Source organism: Hibiscus syriacus, unplaced genomic scaffold (genome assembly GCF_006381635.1).
Source record: "Hibiscus syriacus cultivar Baekdansim isolate YM2019G1 unplaced genomic scaffold, ASM638163v2 tig00110220_pilon, whole genome shotgun sequence".
Taxonomy (NCBI): domain Eukaryota; kingdom Viridiplantae; phylum Streptophyta; class Magnoliopsida; order Malvales; family Malvaceae; genus Hibiscus; species Hibiscus syriacus.
This window is the reverse complement of record NW_024062634.1, coordinates 472679-495664: the sequence shown is the minus strand read 5'-3', so window position 1 is coordinate 495664 and position 22986 is coordinate 472679. Positions and strand designations below refer to the sequence as shown.

Genomic DNA, 22986 nt, shown 5'->3' with positions numbered 1-22986 from the left:
GAAAATAAAGTATTCAACATATTTAAGTGCTCTATCACCGAAGTAGATTCTGACATCTGAAGAGTGTGCAATTTCCTCTTAAGGAAAATTTATTGTGCAACGATGTGGCCTCATACAATTTGGTGAGATGATCCCAAATCTCCTTGGTTATCTTCTTCTCCTTTATGCTTGACAATACTTCATTTGCTAATGATAGATGAAGATTTACCATAACATTTATGTCCATCTCATTCCATTTGTTGTCAACTGTGAAATCTATCGACCTTTCACTGATAGTCGCCAGATTCCTCATGATAAACTTCATCTTTAGTTTCCACAATGAGAATTTCTCCCATTGAATTTTTCAATATCAAATTTCATTGCCATAGCTTCTATCACGGATAGCTCATACTATTTTACAATCGTGAATAGTTACTTGGAACCTTTGAAGAATGAGTAATACCTTCTTACTTTCTTATGTTGAAGGATCCACCTTTTGGTGGCAACCACAAAGACAATAAGTAGATATTACACACTCAAATCAGGCTTTGATACCAATTGTTACGGAATACGGTCATCAGATAGAGCAAAATCACAACTGATAATTTGAGAAAATAACAATAAGATAAAAAAGACACATATTTTATGTGAAAAATCACTAAATAATATAGGGTTGTCATAACCATTTTCAAAAGGAATGAAAACATAATTAACCCATACACTTCAGGATTTAATCACAAGAGTACGAAAATGGAAGGACCTAAACTATAATTTACCCTTACCACCAAAACGGGTTTATCCCGAGGTTAAACGGCGTCGTTTTGGACGGGTTATATAACCCCGTTTATCAATTTTCATAATCGTAACATTAACCGTTAACCATCAATTTTAGCGGTTCGATTAACCGAAACTGTTTAATATTACTAGTTTCATTAATTAACCTGTTAAATGTAACGATATACCAGTTAATAGTTCTGAGTTTTTTTTAACACCCCTAGTGTTTAGTGTAAAGATTTTTCACATAATATGTATGTTTTAATTTTTCTCCTTTTATTTTAGTATCTTTACTTGTCATTGTTTTTTTGTTACCCTCCCGACATCAGGGTTTTGTCCTGATTAATACGAATCAACTCGCTTCGCACACTTAATTTTGGTAGACAAGTCTCTCAACGAGGATTTTTTATATATACATGAACTCGAACTCGATACATGCTTAAATGATATTAAACTGTTTATTACTTGTACCATCCCATTGATTTATTTGTCATTATTTGTAACATTATTATTATATCTATTTTATAAATAAACTACAGTATTTATAATAAACATTCTTATTTTTGTTGTGGTGTGATGTTGAGAGGTACTATAAGGTCCAAGGGAAAAGACCCCGAAAAGTTTAAAAATAAAATCTTTCAACCTCACTGCATATTCCGAGAAATTTCAAGGTTTATTTTAATTTTATTGTCATTGTTTAAATACTGCTACAAAGGCATTCAAATTAGCAAAGACTAAGCTGCAATGCATGAGTCATGCAAGGTATATAAAGAATAGAGTATGTATCTTATTATCTCAATTGTGCCTCTGTTGGTTCTTGGTGGCTTATCAAGGTCCAAAATCAAATGGCCAACACTTTCTTCTACTTGGCTCTTCTCACCATCATCTTTCATTTGCCTATCCCTACTTTCTCCATGGAATTAACCACCATACTTACAGACCAATCGGCTCTTCTAGCACTAAAACACCATGTCGTTCACGACCCTGAAAATGTCTTGGCAACTAATTGGTCAACTTCTGCCCCTGTTTGCAACTGGTTTGGTGTCAAATGGATCCAAGCACCACAGAATCACAGCTCTAAACCTTACTGGTTTAGGACTTGTAGGCACCCTTCCACCCCACTTGGGAAATTTATCATTCCTCTCTCTTCTGTCGATAGAAAGTAATGGTTTCCATGGCAAATTACCCATCCAATTAACCAATCTGCAACGAAATATTTAAACTTCGGTAACAACAGCTTCAATGGAGAAATCCCATCATGGTTAGGATCATTAACTGAGCTTCGTGAGTTGTATCTTTACCGTAACAACTTCAAGGGTGTTGTTCCATTCTCTTTAGGCTTTCTACCCAAGCTAGAGATTTTGCGCTTGTTTAGAAACCAGATTTCAGGTTCAATACCCTCCTCCATCTTCAATATATCTTCGCTGAAAATAATGGATCTAAGTAATAATATGCTCCGGTTCCATATCCCCTGTTTCACGCACTTTGCTTTCGCTAGAACTCATCGATTTTACCGCCAATAATCTCACCGGTCGTATTCCAAAGGATATGTTTGATCTTCTTCCGAATTTAAAAACACTGTTCTTGAGTGGTAATATGCTTTCCGGAAGAATTCCAGCCAGTTTATTCAAGTGCAAAGAATTACGGTTTTTATCGTTATCATTTAACCAGTTGGAAGGGAGTCTACCGGTAGAAATTGGGAATTTGAGTATGCTTCAATATTTTATATAGGTGTGAACCACTTGGAAGGTAATGTAAACTAACCATTTCTGAAAGCTTTTAACATGATGCAAGGAAAATCTTGTTAATGCTCTTTGATGGATTTTGAATTGATTCTATAATTGCAGGTGAAATTCCTGAACAGGTTGTGAATCTAACTCTTCTCGAGCAGTTTGATGTCACCTCTAACAATCTCACAGGTGAAATTCCAAAACAGATAGTCTTCACAATTTTATTTTGAATTCATATTTAAACTCTTGTCTGATACTATATTTGTTTGATAAAATGTATGGTAGGTACAATACCACGTGAGATTGTATACTATTTGTTTGATAAAATGTATGGTAGGTACAATACCACGTGAGATTGGCAACCTAAAGAATCTCGGATTGCTGAATTTGGCAGCTAACAATATTGCCGGTCCTGTTCCTCCCGGCCATATTTAATATTTCAACTTTATCGGTCATTTCTTTATCTTCGAATCAGCTGTCTGGCCATCTTCCATCAACCATGGGCCTTTGGCTTCCAAACCTGGAAGTGTTATACCTTGGAGGAAATCACTTTGTTGGTCCATTCCCGATGTCTATTTCCAATGCCTCTCAGCTCGCCATTCTTGATTGTCAAGTAATTACATTTCGGGTCCATTCCTGAAATCTTGGCAATCTCAGAAATTTGAAGTCCTAAACTTGGAGTATAATAATTTAACTTCCTCAGGGATGAGTTTTCTCTCTTCTTTGCCAAACTGTAGAGGCTTGGAAATGTTGGATTTCCGCTACAACCCATTGGTCAGTGGTGAACTTCCAGGTTTGTATGGAATCTCTCGAGTCTCTTCAGAACTTCTATGCATCTGGGTGCAACATCTGGGGTAGTGTTCCAAGTGAATAGGTAACTTAAGCAGCTTGATAAACATCGAGCTAGACAATAATAAACTGACAGGACTCATTCCTACTACAATTGGAGGATTAAAAGAGTTGCAACGTCTATCACTTATGCAAAATAAGTTAGAAGGATCCATCCCAATGAGTTATGTCTTCTAGACAAGTTGGCTTTCTTGTTCTTGACGATAACGAATTATATGGTCTAATACCTCCTTGCTTGGGCAATCTCGTTTCTTTGAGGAACCTATTTCTTGACTCCAATATGTTTTCTTCCTCAATACCTTCAACCTTGACAGGGCTTACTGATCTGCTTATCCTGAACGTTGTCTTCAAATTCTTTAAGTGGTCCCCTGCCGATTGATATTGGAAAGTGGAAGTTTTGACTAGCATGGATTTGTCGACAATCAGTTTCTCGAGTGATATCCCAACTGGGGTTGCAGATCTCAATGACCTCACTTATTTTCCTTATCCAAATAGATCACAGGTTCTATTCCTGAGTCAGTTGGTGACTTGTTGAGTTTTGGAGTTCTTTGACTTGTCGAGAAATAATCTATCCGGAGGGATTCCTAAGTCCTTAGAGAAACTCCATTATCTCAAATATTTCAATATCTCTTTCAATAGACTTCAAGGAGAAATTCCTGAAGGAGGACCATTTCAAACTACATTTGAATCATTTGAGGGGAACGAAGCATTGTGGTGCACCTCGACTTCATGTTCCAACCTGCAAAACTAAACCTCTTGGGAATTCCAAGGCAATACTACGCTCGTAATATATAGCACTACCAATTGCCTCTTCAATTTTGGTGGTCTCTATAATTATTGTTGTCTTGCGATGTAGGAAGAGAAAGCGAAATTGGTAACTCGGGCAGACTTGTTACCTTTAGGAACGTGGAAACGAATTTCGTACCTTGAACTTCATCTAGCTACTGATGGATTCAGTGATAACATTTACTTGGCAATGGGAGTTATGGTTCGTGTACCAAGGGACTCTCTCAGACGGGTTAATATTTGCAGTAAAGGTCTTCAAGTTAGAGTTAGAAGGAGGTTTTAAGAGCTTTGATGTTGAATGTGAAGTTCTTCGCAGCACTCGTCACCGGAATTTGATCAAAATCATTAGCAGTTGCTCTAATGTCTTGATTTCAAAGCCTTAGTGCTTGAGTTCAGCCTAATGGGAGTCTGGGATAATGGTTGTACTCCAACAACCATTTTTCGGATATCCTACAAAGACTGAACATAATAATAGACGTTGCGTCCGCTTTGGAATATCTCCATCATGGTAATGCAACACCCTCGTTCATTGCGATATAAAACCCAGCAATGTTATTAGATGAATATGGTTGCACATTTGAGTGATTTCGGCATTGCAAAACTCTTATGTAATGAGGATTCAATGATACAACCATAACCATGGCAACCGTTGGGTATATGGCACCAGGTGATACTTCTAATTATTCTCCAAGACAGCCTTCATGCCTATAACAATTTAGATATTTTGTAGCATTCCTTTTTCATTATCAAGATATCTTGACTATAGATTATATTGCAAATTCATGCAGAGTATGGAACAGAAGGAATCGTTTTCGACAAAGGAGATGTGTACAGTTTTGGTATTCTTCTGATGGAAACCATCACAAGAAAAAAGCCCACGGATGAAATGTTTTACAGGAGAAAGAAGCTTGAAGAGTTGGGTAAAAGAGTCGATATCATCACCGCTAATCAAGTTGTAGACGCCAATTTGCTGAGCATACTATTTGGAGGGAACGTTCAGCTGCCGATGAGTGTGCCTTATCTATTTTGCAAATTGGCTTAGAATGTTCAGTAGAATTACCAGATGAGAGGATTGATATGAAAGAGATTGTTACGAAGCTGAAGAAGATCAAAGCTAAGTTTTAAAGGATACTGAAAGGCATCGACAAAGGGGTAACCGATAATTATAGAGAAGGGTCAAGGCAACTCAAAAGCCAAGAAATAGTTCGAATTAAATGGTGCGTTTACTCGAAAGCTTGAGCTTGACCATAAATGGGTTATGAATTATAATCAATTGTATAATGTATAGATTTTAGGACTAATACTATTATTATATCATGTCACATTGCCATTTTCGTTAAGTCCATTAATAACAGGTGATCAAAACATAAACAAAATGCAAAGATAGGTATGATTTAAAAAAATAGTTAAATGACCAAAATAGAACTATAAGAATAGATGGGTAACCAAATTTGTTGTTTACCTAGAATGCATGATCGATGGGATGGTAAAGCAAGCGTTGGTTTCAGTCGGCACTTGGACTTGTTGTGGCATAGAAAATAGGGTAAACTATGCATTTAGTACTTAAATTATCAGTTTTGGTCTATTTTAAATTTTAGTACCTAAACTTTTAATTTTTTCAAAATCACACATAACATTTAGTTTTCATTTATTTTTGTATCTGTCGTTAAAAACTTAATGCGTTTAGTACCTAAACTGTCATTTTGTCCGTTTTAATACCTAAACTTTTAAAAAAAAATTAAAACTTAACGTTAAATTTTCAACGGGTACTAAAATAAAACAAAAACTAATTTTTTTAATGGCAGGATACTAAATGAAACAAAAACTAAACTTTGTATGATTTTGAAAAAACTTAAAAGTTTAGGTCCTAAACGGACTAAAACTGATAGGATAAAGTATGATATTCCGCTGTTGGATCGAAACAACAAGTTTTTGCTATGGCAGGTGAAGATTCGGGATGTTTGTATAGTTAGATCTCGATGATGCAATAGAAGGACTGATGAGAAGCTGGTAACACAATGAACGAATGAGGAAAAGCGTAAGGTTCGTGTTCTGCATGATATTGCTCGTGGTGAAACGTTTGTGAGCAAGTTGGCACTTATGATAATCACGTCGATGTGAAGACTAAATCCAATCCTAGAAAAAGCGTGGATTCGGTCGGTGTTCATTACTGGAGATTACCCCTTTGAAGGGTGTTGCGGAAGAGGTGGAGAACTTGTTCGTAAAGTGAATAATTATTTTTGTTGAGTTTGGGTGTCACATCGAATTTGGGTGTTTTGTCTGGAAACCTTTGCACTTTCAGAATTTGTGTCAAGGTGGAGATTTGTAGAGTTTGGCTCGAATTCAAAATGACACAAATTAATTAATATATAAATATTGGAAAAATAGGAAATCTAGTTTGATTAAAATTAGAAAACCAAGTATTTATCCCTATAAATAAACTAAGGGGTCATGGTTAAAAATCAAGTTTTTTTCTTTCACCAAATTTCTCTTGTTTTTCTTTCTTCATATTAGTAAAATTCTTCTCCTCTGCCCGTGATTTTTCCCTTTTGGGTTTTCCACATAAATCCTAGTTTTCTTTGTTTTTCCTTTTCGATCGTGATTATTTATTTGCCGATAATCATCGTTCCGATATTATAATAGGATCTTAGGCACCCTTCCACCTCAGTTAGGAAATTTATCTCTTCGTTCCATCGTAAACAATAGTTTTCATGGCAGACTACCTGTCCAATTATCCAATTTGCATCAGTTGAAACATTTAAACTTCGGTAACAACAGCTTCGGTGAAGAAATCCCATCATGGTTGGGATCATTGACTGAACTTCGTGTGAATATAAAACATGGGCGGCTGGAAAAAAAAAGCAAATGGGGCTGCTTTGATTTCAATGTTAGGTGTTGTTTTGTTGAAAATAGAAATAGGATTAATTACATTTTAGTCAGGACTTTAGGGTATTTTCAAATATTAGTCCCTAAACTTCAACTATAAATACCCTAGCTCATTTAGCTTTAAAACCATCCAAAAATCATTTCTTTCTCCCAATACTAGAGAGCTTTCTTGTGAGTAATGAGTGTTTTGTAAACCCTATAAATTTTCTCTCTTACTAAAAGATCTGCAGTAGTCCGGAGACGTAAGCAAATTGGCTGAACTCCGTTATCAATTTCGGGTATTATTTTTTCCGCTTTTATTTCGCATTCTCACTAATCTGGTTATAGGGAAATTACTTGTTACTCGTTTTATTTCCCAACAACTGGTAATCAGAGCTTTTGGTTGTGAATTTTGTCAATTTTTGCGATATTACTATTCATTAATATTCACATAAATAATAAATTTCGTGAATAGTAAAAATTTTGTCGGCGATACGAGTTTGTCGACGGAGGTGTTATAATACACGGTGGTTCACACAAATTGTCAGAAACGATCCGAAGAAGCCAAATTCAAGTGGGAGCGATGGCTGCAAACGAAGGGAATATGAAAATTAAAAATTTGATGGTACGAACTTTGGCTTTTGGAATATGCAGATTGAAGATTTTCTGTACCAGAAAAATCTATATCAACATTTCTCAGGAAAACAACCAGAGGGCATGAATAATGAATACTGGGCTCTTCTCGACAGATAAGCCTTCGGAGTTATCCGATTAACGTTGTCCCGAAATGTTGCTTTCAACATAACAAAGGAAAAGACCATGACGAGTCTTATGGCGGCTCTCTCCAGTATGTATGAGAAGCCATCGGCCTCAAACAAAGTTCATTTGATGAGGCGATTATTCAATTTGCGGATGGCGGAAGGGGCATCAGTGGCTCAACACCTAAATGAGCTCAACACAATCACAACCCAGTTGAGTTCCGTGGAAATTGAATTTGATGATGAAGTTCGAGCTTTAATACTCTTATCATCTCTACCAGATAGTTGGAATACTACTGTTATAGCAGTTAGCAGCTTGTTGGGAAACAACAAATTGAAATTCGACGATGTTCGAGATCTGGTACTAAGCGAGAAATTCGACGGAGAGAATCAGGTGAAGCATCAACCTCCTCAGCCTTGCACACGGAGTCCAGAGGGAGAACTTCAGAAAGAAATTCAAATCATGGCAGATCCAAATCCAGAAGGCGAAAATCAAGAACGAGAAAGAAAGATTTTACCTGTTATAACTCCGGCAAAGGGTTACTTTAAAAAAGATTGTCGAGCACCAAAGAAAAATACCGGCGCATAGGAATCTGCCAACGTGACAGAGGACAGGTGATGTCATGATTCTAAGCGTCAACAGTCTGATTAAATCATAGATCTTGGATTTAGAGGCATCTTTACACTCTACCCCATGCCGAGAAATCATGGAGAACTATGTCAGTGGTGATTTTGGGAAGGTTCATCTAGCTGATGATGAAACCTTGAATATCGTCGGAAAAAAAGACATCCGACTAAAGATGCCAAACCACCTGGACGCTGAAACGAGTGAGACATATTCTTGGCCTCAAAAGAAATCTAATTTCTGTAGGACAACTTGATGGAGAAGGTTATAGTACAACCTTTTCAGGCTGTGAATGGAAGATTACAAAAGAAGCACTCGTCATTGCTCGTGGTAAGAAGACTGATACTCTCTATGTAACCTCAAACTTAGAGAATATCATTGCTGCAACAGATGCTTATGGAAAATCAAACCTATGACACCAAAGGCTTGGTCATATAAGTGAGAAAGGGATGAAGACACTTTTGTCAAAAGGGAAGCTGCCGGATCTAAAGAATGTAGATGTCGGACTATGCGAGGATTGCATATTTGGCAAACAAAAGAAAGTCAGCTTTGCAAAGATTGGTAAGACACCCAAGGCTAAAAAGTTAGAGTTGGTTCATATTGATGTATGGGGACCATCTCTAGTTCCATCTTTTGCAGGCTCATTATATTATGTCACCTTCATCGCTGATTCTACAAGAAAGGTGTGGGTTTATTTTCTGAAGAAGAAATCAGAAGTCTTTGATACCTTCAGAAAATGGAAGGTCATGGTGGAAAATGAGACTGGTCTGAAAGTTAAGCGATTGAGTTCTGACAATGGAGGGAGAGTACAGAAATCGTAGATTCAGAGATTTCTGTGCAAACAATGGGATCAAGATGGAGACAACAGTTCCTATGACACATCAGCAGAATGGCATAACAAAGCGCATGAATAGAACTCTGAATGAACGTGCCAGAAGCATGAGGATACAACCGAATTACCAAATTTCTATGGGCTGAAGCTATCAACACTGCAGCTTACCTGATCAACTATGGACCCTCAGTTCCTTTGGATGATAGAATACCAGAGGAAGTTTGGAGCAAGAAAGAAATAAATCTTTCACACTTAAGAATGTTTGGTTGTATTTCTTATGTACACATAGATTCTGCTGAAAGAAGTAAACTTGATGCCAAGTCCAACAATATGTCTTTGTTGGTATGGTGGTGATGAGTTCAGTTACCGATTTTGGGACTATGAAAATCGGAAGATCATCAGAAGCAGAGATGTTATTTTCAATGAGAATGTGGTGTACAAAGACAGGGTAACCATAGAATCAAATAGCTCCAATACCGAAGCTGAAACAAATGAATTTACTGAGTTCGAGGAGATTTTGGAAATGATGTTCAAATAAGTCCTGAAGCAGTTCAAAGAACCATGCACACCAAAACTGAGACGTTCCCCCAGAATTCCTAAAACTAACCCACTGTTATTCGCCTTCTTTGCACTACTTGTTGTTGAATGACAATGGTGAACCAGAGTGCTATGATGAAGCAATGCAAGTGGAGGATTCAGTCAAGTGGGAGTCTTCCATGAAAGATGAGATGGACTTGCTTATGTCAAATCAAACGTGGGAATTAGATGAATTACTACCAGGCAAGAAAGCACTCCTAACAAGTGTTTACAGGATCACGAATAGTACGATGGGAGAAAACACTTTCAGCAAAAAGAAGGTATTGACTACAATGAAATTCTCTCCAGTCGTGAAGCTATCTACAATTAGACTGGTGTTGAAAATTGTAGCTGCAGAGAATTTACATCTTGAGCAAGTAGATGTGAATACAGCTTTCCTTCATGGTGATTTGGAGGAAGAAATCTATATGAGGCAGCCAGAAGGATTCATAGAGGCAGGCAAGAAAATATGGTATGCAGGTTGAAGAAGAGCTTGTATGGTTTAAAACAAGCTCCTAGACATTGGTACAAGAAGTTCGATAACTTCATGGGTAGCAATGGTTTTACCAGATGCCAAGCAGATCATTTTTGCAATATCAAGAGGTTCGATAATAGCTTCATTATTTTATTGTTGTACGTTGATGACATGCTCGTTGCAGGCTCAGACATGCAAGAGATTATAAACTTGAAGCAAAAATTGTCGAAGCAGTTGCTATGAAGGATCTGGGCATTGTAAAGCATATTCTTGGGATGAGGATCAAGAGAGACACAAATTCGGGGACTTTGATATTATCATAGGCTGAGTACATCAACAAAGTACTCTCTAGGTTCAACATGCAAGATGCTAAACCAGTAAGTACACGTTTAGGTGTTCATTTCAGACTCTCCAAAGAACAGTCACTAAAGACGGAGGAAGAACGTGCACACATGGTGAAGGTGCTATGCCTCAACAGTTGGAAGTCTGATGTATGACATGGTTTGTACCAGACCAGATATTGCTCAAGCAGTGGGAGCTGTTAGCAGGTACATGAATAATCGGGTAAGGTACTTGGGAAGCAGTCAAATAGATCCTCATATATCTGCGGGGTACCTCAAACAAAGCACTTTGTTTCAAAGGTGGAGATACGAGACTGACAGACTATGTAGATGTTGACTTAGCCGGAAATGTTGACATCAGAAAGAGCACTACAGGGTATGTCTATACTTTAGGAGGAACCACAGTGAGTTGGGTTTCTCAACTACAGAAGATAGTTGCTCTCCCAAACTGAAGTAGAATATGTCGCTGTTACGGAAGCCAGCAAGGAGATGGTTTGGCTCCAAAGTTTCATGGAAGAGTTAGGCAAGAAATAAGAAACAATATTTTGTATTGCGACAGTCAAAGTGCTATACATCTAGCAAAGAATCCGTCTTTTCATTCCAGAACGAAGCACATACAATTGAGATATCATTTTATCCGGTCTCTTCTGAAAGATGAGATTTTGAAACTTGAAAAGATCAGTGGAGCTCAAATCCAGCAGATATATTGACAAAGACGGTGACCACGGACAAACTGAAGTTGTGTTCAACTTCAGTTGGCATACTAGAATAACAAGACTAGAAATACTGTTGCATGATCGAGGTGTGAAGACAGATTAAAATCAGTCTTCAAGTGGGAGATTGTTGAATATTAAAACATGGGCTGAAAAAACAAAAGAAAATGGGGCGGCTAAAGCATTCAAATGAGGCTGCTTTGATTTCAATGTTAGGTGTTTTTTGTTGAAAATAGAAATAGGATTAATTACATTTTAGTCTTGGACTTTAGGGTATTTTCAAATATTAGTCCCTAAACTTCAACTATAAATACCCTAGCTCATTTAGCTTCAAAACCATCCCAAAAATCATTTATTTCTCCAATACTAGAGAGCTTTCTTGTGAGTAGTGAGTGTTTTGTAAACATCTGTAAATTTTCTCTCTTAGTAAAAGATCTACAACAGTCCGGAGACGTAAGCAATTGGCTGAACTCCGTTATCAATTTCGGGTATTATTTTTCCGTTTTTATTTCGCATTCTCACTAATCTGGTTATAGGAAAATTACTTATTACTTGTTTTATTTCCCAACACTTTGAAGTTGTTTCTACATCATAACATCTTCAAGGGTGTCATTCCGTTCTCTTTAAGCTATTTGCCAAAGCTAGAGGTCTTGAGCTTGTATGAGAACCATATTTCAGGTTCAATACCCTTTCCATCTTCAATATATCTTCCTTGTAATAGATTTATCAAAGAAATAATATGCTCTCTGGTCCCATACCCACGGGACCTGCTTTCGCTACAAGTGATCGATGTCATCTTAAATAATCTCACCAGTCATATTCCAAGGATATGTTTGACCATCTTCCGAATTTGAAAAAAACTGGGCTTGGGTCACAACTTGCTTTCTGGTAGAATTCCAACCAGTCTATGCAAGTGCAAAGAGTTGCAATTTCTATATCTTGCAATTAACCAACTGGAGGGAAGTCTAACGGTAGAAAGGAATTTGAGTACGCTTAAATTCTACTTTTTGGGAAAAACCGTTTGAAGGTAATGTATTCTACTCAGTTATTCTATATTAGTGGAAGATTTTTGAATTTCATGTGTAAAGTTACTGTAACAGGTGTAATTCCAACAAATTATGAACCTAACTCTTCTCCAAAGATTTGATTATGGCCGTAACGATTTAATAGGTGAACATATAACAAAAACTTACCATCCAGCTCAGTTGGTAGAGTACAAGGCTCTTAATCTTGGGGTCATGGGATCGAGTCCCACGGAGGGCATTCATAATTCGGAGGTCTCCTACGGAAGTTGCTTTCAACCTGGCGTTGGGGGCAACCTACTATCTTACCTCCCCTTACCCCATTATATATGGGAATAAGGGTCAGCTAATTAATTTAATTTTTATCATCGTTCCACATTTGCTTTAGCTAGAAGTGATCGGTTTCACCAACAATTAATAATCTCACAGGTCATATTCCAAAGGATATGTTTGATCATCTTCTGAATTTGAAAAACCTGGGCTTGGATGAAAACTTGCTTTCTGGCAAAATTCCCAGCCAGTTTATTCAAGTGCAAAGAGTTGCAAATTTATCCTTGTCATTTAACCAATTGGAAGGAATTCTACCGGTAGAAATTGGAAATTTGAGTATGCTCTGAATCTTTATATTGGCCTAAACCACTTTGAAGGTGACATCATCATTTTACTTGTCAAAATAAAATAAACCTCTTCGAAAATAAAATAAATGAAAAGTATAACAATTATTGGAATCTCTAATGCGATTTATGTTGATTTTGTCTAGTAAGCGGTAACAAAACGAAATAAAGAAAAAGGAGTGTGGTAGGCCAATTTAAGATGAAGCAAACTAAGTAAAATCAAATAAATAATTTAATAAAGTAATGAATCAGAATAAAGCAGTAAAATTTGGGAGAAATTATGATGAGAGAAACTACCTCGAGCTAGCTTTGTTTCGATTCCTTCGATCATAGAAATGTGTTTTACTCTAGGATTCATGTCGATTACAATCTACAAGGCCCAACCCATTGTAACTTGCCATTCTCTTGTATAACCGATCTTCCTAAGTCTATCTTTGAAAGATGATTCTTGAGTGGATTAACCACATCTATTGTCGTTAAACATTCAGAAACTGAAAAGGCCCGACTCGGATGTTGTCTTATCTGGAATCGATTCCGATCTTTTTTCCCTTAGCGGACCACGACTAAGCTTGTTCACAGGAAGTCGAAGTTCCAAAGGCCTATCCTTCCTTCCAATGGTATTTTCATACAATGTCGAACCAACGTTGATTTTTTGATTCGAAAACGTTTAAAAATTATGAACAAGGCCGATCGCCAAACTCTTTTATCCATAAAAACAAGAATGTATCCCGAAGGAATTTAAGCGCTTTGTTCGGTTGTCACGAATAAAATCAATTCATTACTAGCTCTTGGCATGACGAAATTAGCTAAGCATGATATTGATTATCATACTTAACAGGATTTGCAAAATAAAATAACTTGGAAATGAATGAAAGTGAAAAGAAAATGGAACTTTAATTAAAATAAAATGCCGAAATAAAAACAAGAGATGGTCAAGCCTTTACCCATGAAGGGTATTTATAGGCTCCTCAAATCTAGAAATAACAAAATAAAATTCAAGAATTGAAATCCTAAAATATCTCTCCAGAATCATGTTGTCTGGATATGCTTCCAAACTTGCATCTTTCGTAGTAAGAAGACAAAAGAAAAGTTAACAACTCGGGACTTGTTACCTTTAGGAACATGGAAACGAACTTCATACCTAGGGATGGCAATGGGTCGGGTCGGGTCGGGTCGGGTTTTTGGGTCACCCGACCCGACCCGAGAAGAAAGGGTTCTCCACCTGTGACCCGACAAAATTAATGTTTCACCCGACCGACCCGACCCGACCCGAAATAATAAAAAAATTTAATTCAATGAAAACAGTGACTTAATTGAAAAAATTATATATGGAGGGATATTATTGTAATTATCCCTAATATATAAGATAAAATTATATTATTTTTCGTTTCGGGTCGGGTCGGGTCGGATTTTTTTACCCTAAACCCGACCCGACCCGACCAGTGCATTTAAAAAAAACCCGACCCGACCCGAACCAATTTTTTTTAAAAAAATCCGACCCGATCGGTCGGGTCGAAACCGTCGAATTCGGGTTGAGTTGCCATCCTATCATACCATGAACTTCATCAAGCCACTGATGGATTCAGTGAAAGCAATTTGCTGGTGATGGGAGTTATGGTTGTTGAAAATCAAGCCACCGAAATTTTTAGTCAAAAATGGGAAGATTTGGTTGAAAATTAAATGGATAATTACAAATTTAGTCATTGTACTTTAGGGTATTTACAAGATTAGTCCTTAAGCTTAAACTGTAAATAACCTAACCTATTTAATTTCAAAATTATCCCAAAGCATTCTAGCTTCTTCCAATACTAGAGAATTAAATAGTTTCTTGAGAGTTGTTTTCTCCTTTTATCAAAGAATTATCATTGTTTTCTCTTTGGTAGATTGAGAAGTTGTAATTCCTATTTTCTCGTGAATTATTCTACCGTTGTCCGTGGTTTTTACCCTATATTATTTAAGGGTTTTTCACGTAAATTTTATGTCTCATTTATCTTCATTTTTATTTTATCAAATTATCAGTTGTAATTTTGCTCTATTCGATAGCCGTCTTCCGCAACAATGGTTTTGTGTACAAAGGGACTTTCTCATATGGATAATATTTGCAGTAACAGTCTTCAAGTTAGAGTTAGAAGGGCTTTTAAGAGCTTTCTTGTTGAATGTGAAGTTCTTTGCAACACTCGTCATCGAAATTTGATTAAAATCATTAGTAGTTGCTCAAATGATCTTGATTTCAAAGCCTTAGTGCTTGAGTTCATGCCAAAGGGAGTCTTGATAAATGGTTGTATTCCAGCAACCATTTTCTGAATATCCATCAAAGGTTGAACATAATGATAGATGTGCATCCGCGCTGGAATATCTCCATCACGGTAATGCAACACCAGTGGTTCACTGTGATTTGAAACTCAACAATGTTCTATTAGATGAAGATATGGTTGCTCATTTGAGTGATTTCGGCATTGCAAAACTCTTATGCAGAGAGGATTCAATTATGCAAACTTTGACTATGGTAACAATTGGGTATGGCACCAAGTGATACTTTTAATTAAACTCCTTTCTTTATGATGCAAGTGTTGCATGTGGATAAGGGTAAGGATCATGTGTTAAAACTTGTATTTCAGACCAATGTCACTATAAGATGCATAACATTTTTAATTCTATAACATTTCTTTTCTTTATGGAGAGATATCATTGAATACTGATGGTGTTCTTGTAAATTCGTACACAGTACGGAACAGAAGGGATTGTTTCAGCGAAAGGTGATGTGTATAGTTTCGGTATTCTTATGATGGAAACCATCACAAAAAGCCCACAGATGAAATGTTTACAGGAGAAAGGAACCTGAAGAGTTGGGTGAAAGAGTCAATATCACGTCCGGCAAGTCGAGTTGTAGACACCAGTTTGCTGAACACTATTGGGAGGGAGCGTTCAGCAGCCAACAATTGTGCCTTATCCATTCTGCAAGTTGGCTTGGAATGTTCAGCAGATCTATCGATGAGAGGCTTGACACGAAAAGATTGTTCCGAAGCAAAGAAGATCAGAGATAAATTTTTAAAGGATTCGAGACGAGTCCGACAAAGGGGCCATTTCTAATTCGATTAAATAAGCATGCGTTTTTATTTTCAAGCATTGTCTTTGGCAGTATTATTTGCAACTTGTCTGCTTCTTTAACTATTTTTCTATGCTTCACATTGCAACAATAAGGCAGCATCCCAATTGAAATTGGAAACTTTATCAAATTGGTTTTCTCAGGCTTTTATCACTATGACTTTTCTTGAATGTCAAGCATAAAAGAAAAACATTGCTATTTTCTCGAATATTCGTCTTAAGATGATAATAATAGACATAATGATCACATAATAAAATGAATATCAAAATTTTACATGAAAAACCTTTAAGAAAATATTGCTATTTTCTCGAATATTTTCATATTTTTTCAATTGGGTTCCAATTATAAGAGAAATGACCCTCATGCTCTGTCCCCTAAATATTGAGTCGTTTTGGCCAATAATTATTAAATCAATGATTAAATTATTCAATGATAAAACAAGCCTATCCCATGTTTAGGAAATTTCAGGGTTTATTCAATGATGAAATTATTTAATTTTATGACGGTGCGATCAATGATGCCGAGAGAAATTGTTAGAAAAAGGAAATAAATATTAAAAATATAAAAAAAATCTTTCAACCTCATCCTATGTTTTGAGAAATATCATGATTTATTTTATTTTTGTTGTCAATATATATGTGTATATATAGGAAAATTTTACAGCGCTCGACAAGTAGTGATGAGCATCACTAACGATGATCACCATTAATTTAATTTATAAAAAATTAAATTGACTAAATTAGTTAAAAATTTAATAATAAGTTATTTAAAATAAAGGGTAAACTATGCCAATGACCACCTAATTATTGTTTCTTTTCATTTTTTCCAATATTTTTTAAATTTGTCAATCAGGTCACTCAACTATTTAATGCATTCAATTAAGCTACTTGTCGTTAATATTTAACGGAGAAGTGATGTGATAGTTAAAATATTCGTTATAATTACATTTGCTCACTGTTACTTATATATCCATCAATTTGGTTATAATTTTAATAAATTAAAATAAATTTAATCCCAAATCAAATAGTTTGTTAAAAAGTTATAAAAATATGTAATAAATATTTTATTTTAAATAATTCACCTTTAAATTTTAATTAATTTATAATTATACGTTAAATTTTTTAAAATTTAAATTTTTATAAATTAATGATGCTCATAAAGGTCTCAGACTTGTGCTAATAATCAACAGAGGTTTTGGTATGATATTTAAGAATCTGACAATAAGGCATGCGAGGTAGTTTTCACACATATATATTTTTTAAAACAAGGAACATGAACACATCTTAATTTGGAGTACTTTTTATTATAATTTCGAAATTTGATGTCACATCGAATTTCGAAATTTATATTTAATTTCCGACGCAATTACTTATCGGAATATAGGGAGCTTATTGGCAGACTTGATTGCAAACCAAATGGAATCCGATCCGGCCCATGACACAAATATGTCGACTGAAGATGTGGATGGTAGATTTGTTTCACCCAATAAGGATAACAGATTTTTTATTTAGTCTATTAGAGTATCTTGATTTTTATTTGGGATATACTATTTTTTTAGTGTTCGTAGACTCGTCATCTCGAGATGACGAGTTCTAATAAAATATAATTTTTTATTTAAACTCACGATCTCGAGGTGACGAGTTCTATACACTGTAGAAAATATCGTAGATCTTAAAATAAAAGTGTGTGCCTATTTTGTCAAATTTTTTTGTAGCTGCTCTGTTCGGCCTAAAACCGCAGAGGGTATAAGGAGCCCATCAAGACTTGGTCCAATATGAGCAAAATTGGATGATCTTTAAGCTATCTCAATAAAAAAAAAGGATCAATTTTGGCCTATATTAGTACCTAAACTTTCGATTTTTTCATAACCATACCTAATTTTTAGGTTTTGTTTCATTCTAATAACCCACCATTAAAAACATTACGCGTTTAGTACCTAAATTATCAATTTTGGTTTGTTTTAGTTTTAGTCCGTTTTAGTTTTAGTCAGTTCTTGATTGTCAGTTTTGGTCCGTTTTAGTTTTCATTCTAATATACCTAACGTTAAATTTTGAACATAAGTACTAAAACAAAATAAAAACTAAATTTTAGTTATGATTTTGAAAAATTGAAAGTTTAGGTTCTAAAACGGATCAAACCTAATAGTATAGGTAATGAACGCGTAATTTACCCTAATTTTTTTTAAGGATTTATATTGATTTTATCTGAGTTGTTAACTTAGAAATCATACGTTGACGAGACTAGGGGTGTTCAAATAACCGAACTAATTCGGTTAACCGACCGAATCGAATTAATTCGGTTTGGTTACCGAATTAGTTCGGTCGGTTAACGGTTAAGAAAATTTTTAGAATTCGATTAACAGTTAATTCGGTTCGAATTCGGTTAATTAACCGAATTAATCGAAATTAAATTTTAAATATTAAATATATTATATATAACATATGGGCTCAACCCAAATCATTTAAAACCCAATTAATAATTTAAGATCCAATAACTTTTAAACTTAAATCAATATTAATTAATTAAAATTATATAATTTTTTATTTATAATTATATTATTTAAATTATTTGTAACTGTTTTTTAATTAAAAATATTATATATTATATAAATATGGGCTAAGCCCAAACCATTTAAAACTCAATTAATAATTTAAGATCCAATAACTTTTAAACTTAAATCAATATTAATTAAAAAATTTATCTAAAATTTTTATTTTATAATTATATATTATTTAAATTAATTATAAACTTTTTGAATTAAAAAATATTTAATTTTTATATAAATTAGAAAATTTTAAAAAAAATTCGGTTAATTCGAAATTAACCGAATTAACCAAAATTTATTCGGTTCGGTTAATATGTTCGAAAAAAAATTCGGTTCGGTTAACGGTTAAAGAAAAAAAAAGGTTTTATTAATTCGATTATAGTTAATTCGGTTCGGTCGGTCACCGTTTTAACCGAATGAACACCCCTAGACGAGACCAATGGTTGTTTAATGTAGATACTAAAATAAAACGATAAGTTTTGTTGGAGAAAAATTAACGAAAAATATAAAATACACATAAGACAATTTAAACCAAACATTCTGATAAAAAAAGAAGAATAGTGTCCAAGCATTGGACCATCTTCTGATTAAGTTATAATTTTAACAGAAGTAATATATATATATATATATATTATTAATCTAGGGTAAGTAAACAGTAATATCCGTTTTAAGATAACTTTCAATCATTTGACATTGAACTCCCACATCTCTGATATTTCTAATGCTTGAACTTGAGACATCAAAGAATAATAATAATAATTCATTTATCACCGAGGTCGCTTGATTCGTGTCAGTTGAGACTAGTTTTTTAATTTAATGATATAATTTTATAAATATTATTTATAATTTATGTTATAAAAATAAAATATTATTGTTAAAGAAAGAATTTAAGTTTGATTTAACCTTGGAGATGATATTTTTAGAAGTGACAATCAAGAACTCCAAATATGAACAGTAAAACAAGCATAAAATAGAAAAAATGTTAGTTGTTAAACTTTGATAATACTTGATGAAAGAGGAGCTAAAAAGCGTGAGGGAAAAAATGAATTGAAGATTCCATTGCTTAACCAATATGAAATGTGCAATTTGGATTGCTTACAAAAATGAGGTAAAACACTCGAGGAATCAAATCAACAACATAAACCGAATCGTATGATCTCTTTATTATATATTTGTTGTAAATTGTTCGTAGTTGGTTCGGGAACCTGGCCCTCAAGCCATCTAGTTCCCAGTTCCACGACTCGGAACGGACTGCTCAGGCCAAGCACTGTGCCAAGTGATTCGCATTCCATTCCCCGCCATTGCAAAACCATTTTTAGCAGCTGAACCGAAAACCTTACGATTAGTACTCGAAACGATGCTCCCGTCCGAGACCGGACCATTCATGTTTTGGTTCAATACCTTTCTGGCACCAAAAGTTGGGGCATTACATACCAATACAATGGAAATAGCAAGGGTTTTGATTTTGTTGAAATGGGCCATGAAGATTGCTGAGAGAAGTATGCTTATGCAACAAGTTTTGGGGTAATCGAATTGGCTTATGATCAGATCTATATATAGGCCAATGATCAAGTAGAGACGTGGGGTCAAGTTAAATTGATTTGGATTATATGCACATTTGGAAACCTGAGTATTTGTGTATGAAAAAGCCCCCGAGACATTGGGTTAGGTGCATTTGAACCGAAAAGCCACCAGTACTGTTTTCTTTCACTTTTTCCTTTGACCCTGGAGCCTAGTTAGGCTTTCTTCAAAAGCAGTACTATCTATAAAAAGGAGAATAATGGAGAAAACATCATCATGGGGACATTGGGTCAGTTTCTGATATGCAGCTCAGATATTCTCTATCTTTTGGAGGGATTTCTTGATTCATGTATCATATCATGGAAGGTCGGGAAGGCGTATATTATTGAAAGCACTGCCGGTTGCGTGTATGCACAGTACCTGAAGATCACACGGTGGACACCATGATCAATACTAAAAGTTTATTGAAGACCACCCAAGTTTTTGTTGAGGATGATAAACATGAAGAATTTTGTGGAATTGTTGTTAGATGATAGAGTTTAGAATTCTAGTATTACCCACCAAAGAGAATCTGCCATTAAAGTTAAGCCTATGAGAAAACTAGTCGACTTAGAGTACTATTTGAATTAGGCTTAGAGTGGAAGTTGTCTATTCAACTTTAGATAGTATTTAACGAACCAAGCTACCTCTGTAACAAAAGAATTGTTGTTATTTTTTGAGGTAATAGGTTCGATTACCAGAAATGTTAAGGGTTTGACCGATGTAATGTAACATTATGTAAGATAATCTAATCCAAATGCCCCCTTAGAGTCGTCGATGGCGGTTCAAGGCACTGTTAAGACGGTAGTGTCCGTTGCCGGTTATGTCTATGAAGACCTTAGCCTGGTGGAATCAGCAATGAATAAACTGCTGAGATTCAGCAGATGCCATTATGCATCTTACTGTTTGATGGGGTCCTTTTTCTGCTTAAATTTTCATATTGTTCCATGGATTTCGAATATTCCAAGTTCGAAACTTGTTCAAAGTGGTCTTTACTGTTTGATCCAAAAAGGTGGTCTTTACCCCAAATTAAAAATAAATAAAACCCCAAGAAAAATCAAATAGAAAGGCATACAATCTGTACAGTAAAAATGCAAGCATAGAATCATATTAATAAAAAGTTGCATATCATTTATTTGGAATAATTTGAGGTGATAACAAGATGATAGTATCTGTTCAGAATTTTTTAACATGTTGAAAACAAGTACATACTCTGCTGATACAGCTACACATAAATATAAAAGGGGGACAATGGGAGAACAATTAATTCCATTTCAGGGGTGACCGCCTCCAGGACTTGGGCTAGACTGCAATATCCTATCAATTTTGGCTAGATGAATGACGAACAGCCTTTCATTATTACCCATTGCATGCCCTTTATCATCATCATCACCGGCAAAAGCATCCTTAAATGAAGGAACTTGTTGTTCCTTCTCAAAGTTGGAAAGCTTTCTAGTTTCAAAACATGTTGGATGGAAGATCAAAGCCACAATAACGATAAGCAAGACGAGGCTTAAACGAGCCATTTTAGTGTTATTTTCTCTCTGCCTGTGTTCAAGCGACGGCTTGTTGAGTGAAAGATTGGTTGGATCCTGAGAGGTATATATAAGAATTTAGGGACATGGCTAATTCAGCATGTGTGCAATGAATCAAAGGATTTTGGTAATTTTCTGCATGGATTCTTGTCAGACTCATGGCAATTGGGTTAGGTACAAACTAACTATGCCGTAAGCCAGCTTTTTTTAGCCGTATTAAGGCTGCCTCACGTGAGTATTTTCCCGTTTTTAAGTAACTTCATGCAATACCTATACATTTATCACCACAAATATGAATCGAACTTATGATTTAATCATACTAAATTATCAAGAATAAAAAATTAGATCTATAGAAGTGTACGCAAATTTATTGTTATACAGGGACAGACGCAAAATTTTATGTTGGGGGACGACTTAAACTTAAGGGGGGATAAATTAAAATTCCAGGGGGCGAACTAACATTCTAGGGATGATAATTTTAAATTTTTAGGGGCGATTGCCCCCACCCCCGCCCCACTCGGTCCATCCCGGTTGTTAGAGATCTTCTAAAAGGTTGAGATCTTCCAAAAAGATATATTTCTTTTGAGTATAAACTCTCTGATAGTGTTAGAGAAAATATCAGTTAACTTAGAATCATGTGATAATTTTGAATTTTTGATGGTAAAGTTAAGGATTTGGTGGAGAGGGTTCATAAATTGGAAGAACTTGGTAATGGGGGCTATTTGAGTGAAGAAAAACTAGAAGAATTAAAACAGTGTCGATTGGAATAGTGGGATAACCTCAAGTTGCAGGAGGAATTATGGCAACAAAAATCTAGGGTGAATTGGTTGTCTAAGGGGTATTTAAATACTGTTTTTTTCCTTTCATAAAACAGCTTTTCCCTGCTGGAGTGTACTCTTTTCCTCCACTTAGAGTGTGTTTGGTTGGGGAAATGTGAGATTCTCATGAGAATGAAATCCACATTCCACCGTTTGGTTGGCCAGGAATGTCATTCTCGATAATCTTACATTACCAATAGTGGATTTTGGGGGTATATTACTGAGAATGTTATTACCTCCCTTTTCTTAGTTATTATTGGATTACCGACGTTTTGGACTAAAATGCCCTTAAAAAAAATTTCTTTCAAAAATATCTTTATTCTGTCATTGAATAATAAAAATTCTACGAAGGTTAAATTACAAATTTATCCTTAAACTATTTTAGATTTACAAAAAAAATCTATAATTAAAATTTTATATGAAGTTCAGGGGTTAAAATAAAATTTTACCCTTTCATTAAACTTTTTATATTTTTAATTTTGT

The 22986-nt window shown here is 35.1% G+C and overlaps 2 protein-coding genes across 2 annotated transcripts; both read left to right on the top strand.

The window, feature by feature from the left end:
• The first annotated feature begins 1598 nt into the window (after window positions 1-1598).
• LOC120114078 (LRR receptor-like serine/threonine-protein kinase FLS2) lies at window positions 1599-4401 on the top strand. The gene is made up of 9 exons (XM_039135095.1): window positions 1599-1915; window positions 1991-2142; window positions 2252-2461; window positions 2601-2672; window positions 2821-2897; window positions 2959-3096; window positions 3141-3276; window positions 3722-3834; window positions 4189-4401. Exons 1-9 carry the CDS (start codon window positions 1599-1601, stop codon window positions 4399-4401), a joined length of 1428 nt encoding a protein of 475 aa, XP_038991026.1.
• A 301-nt stretch (window positions 4402-4702) lies between these two features.
• On the top strand, window positions 4703-5239 carry LOC120114111 (probable receptor-like protein kinase At5g18500). The gene is made up of 2 exons (XM_039135112.1): window positions 4703-4785; window positions 4907-5239. Exons 1-2 carry the CDS (start codon window positions 4758-4760, stop codon window positions 5158-5160), a joined length of 282 nt encoding a protein of 93 aa, XP_038991043.1. The 5' UTR covers window positions 4703-4757; the 3' UTR covers window positions 5161-5239.
• Window positions 5240-22986: the final 17747 nt, after the last annotated feature.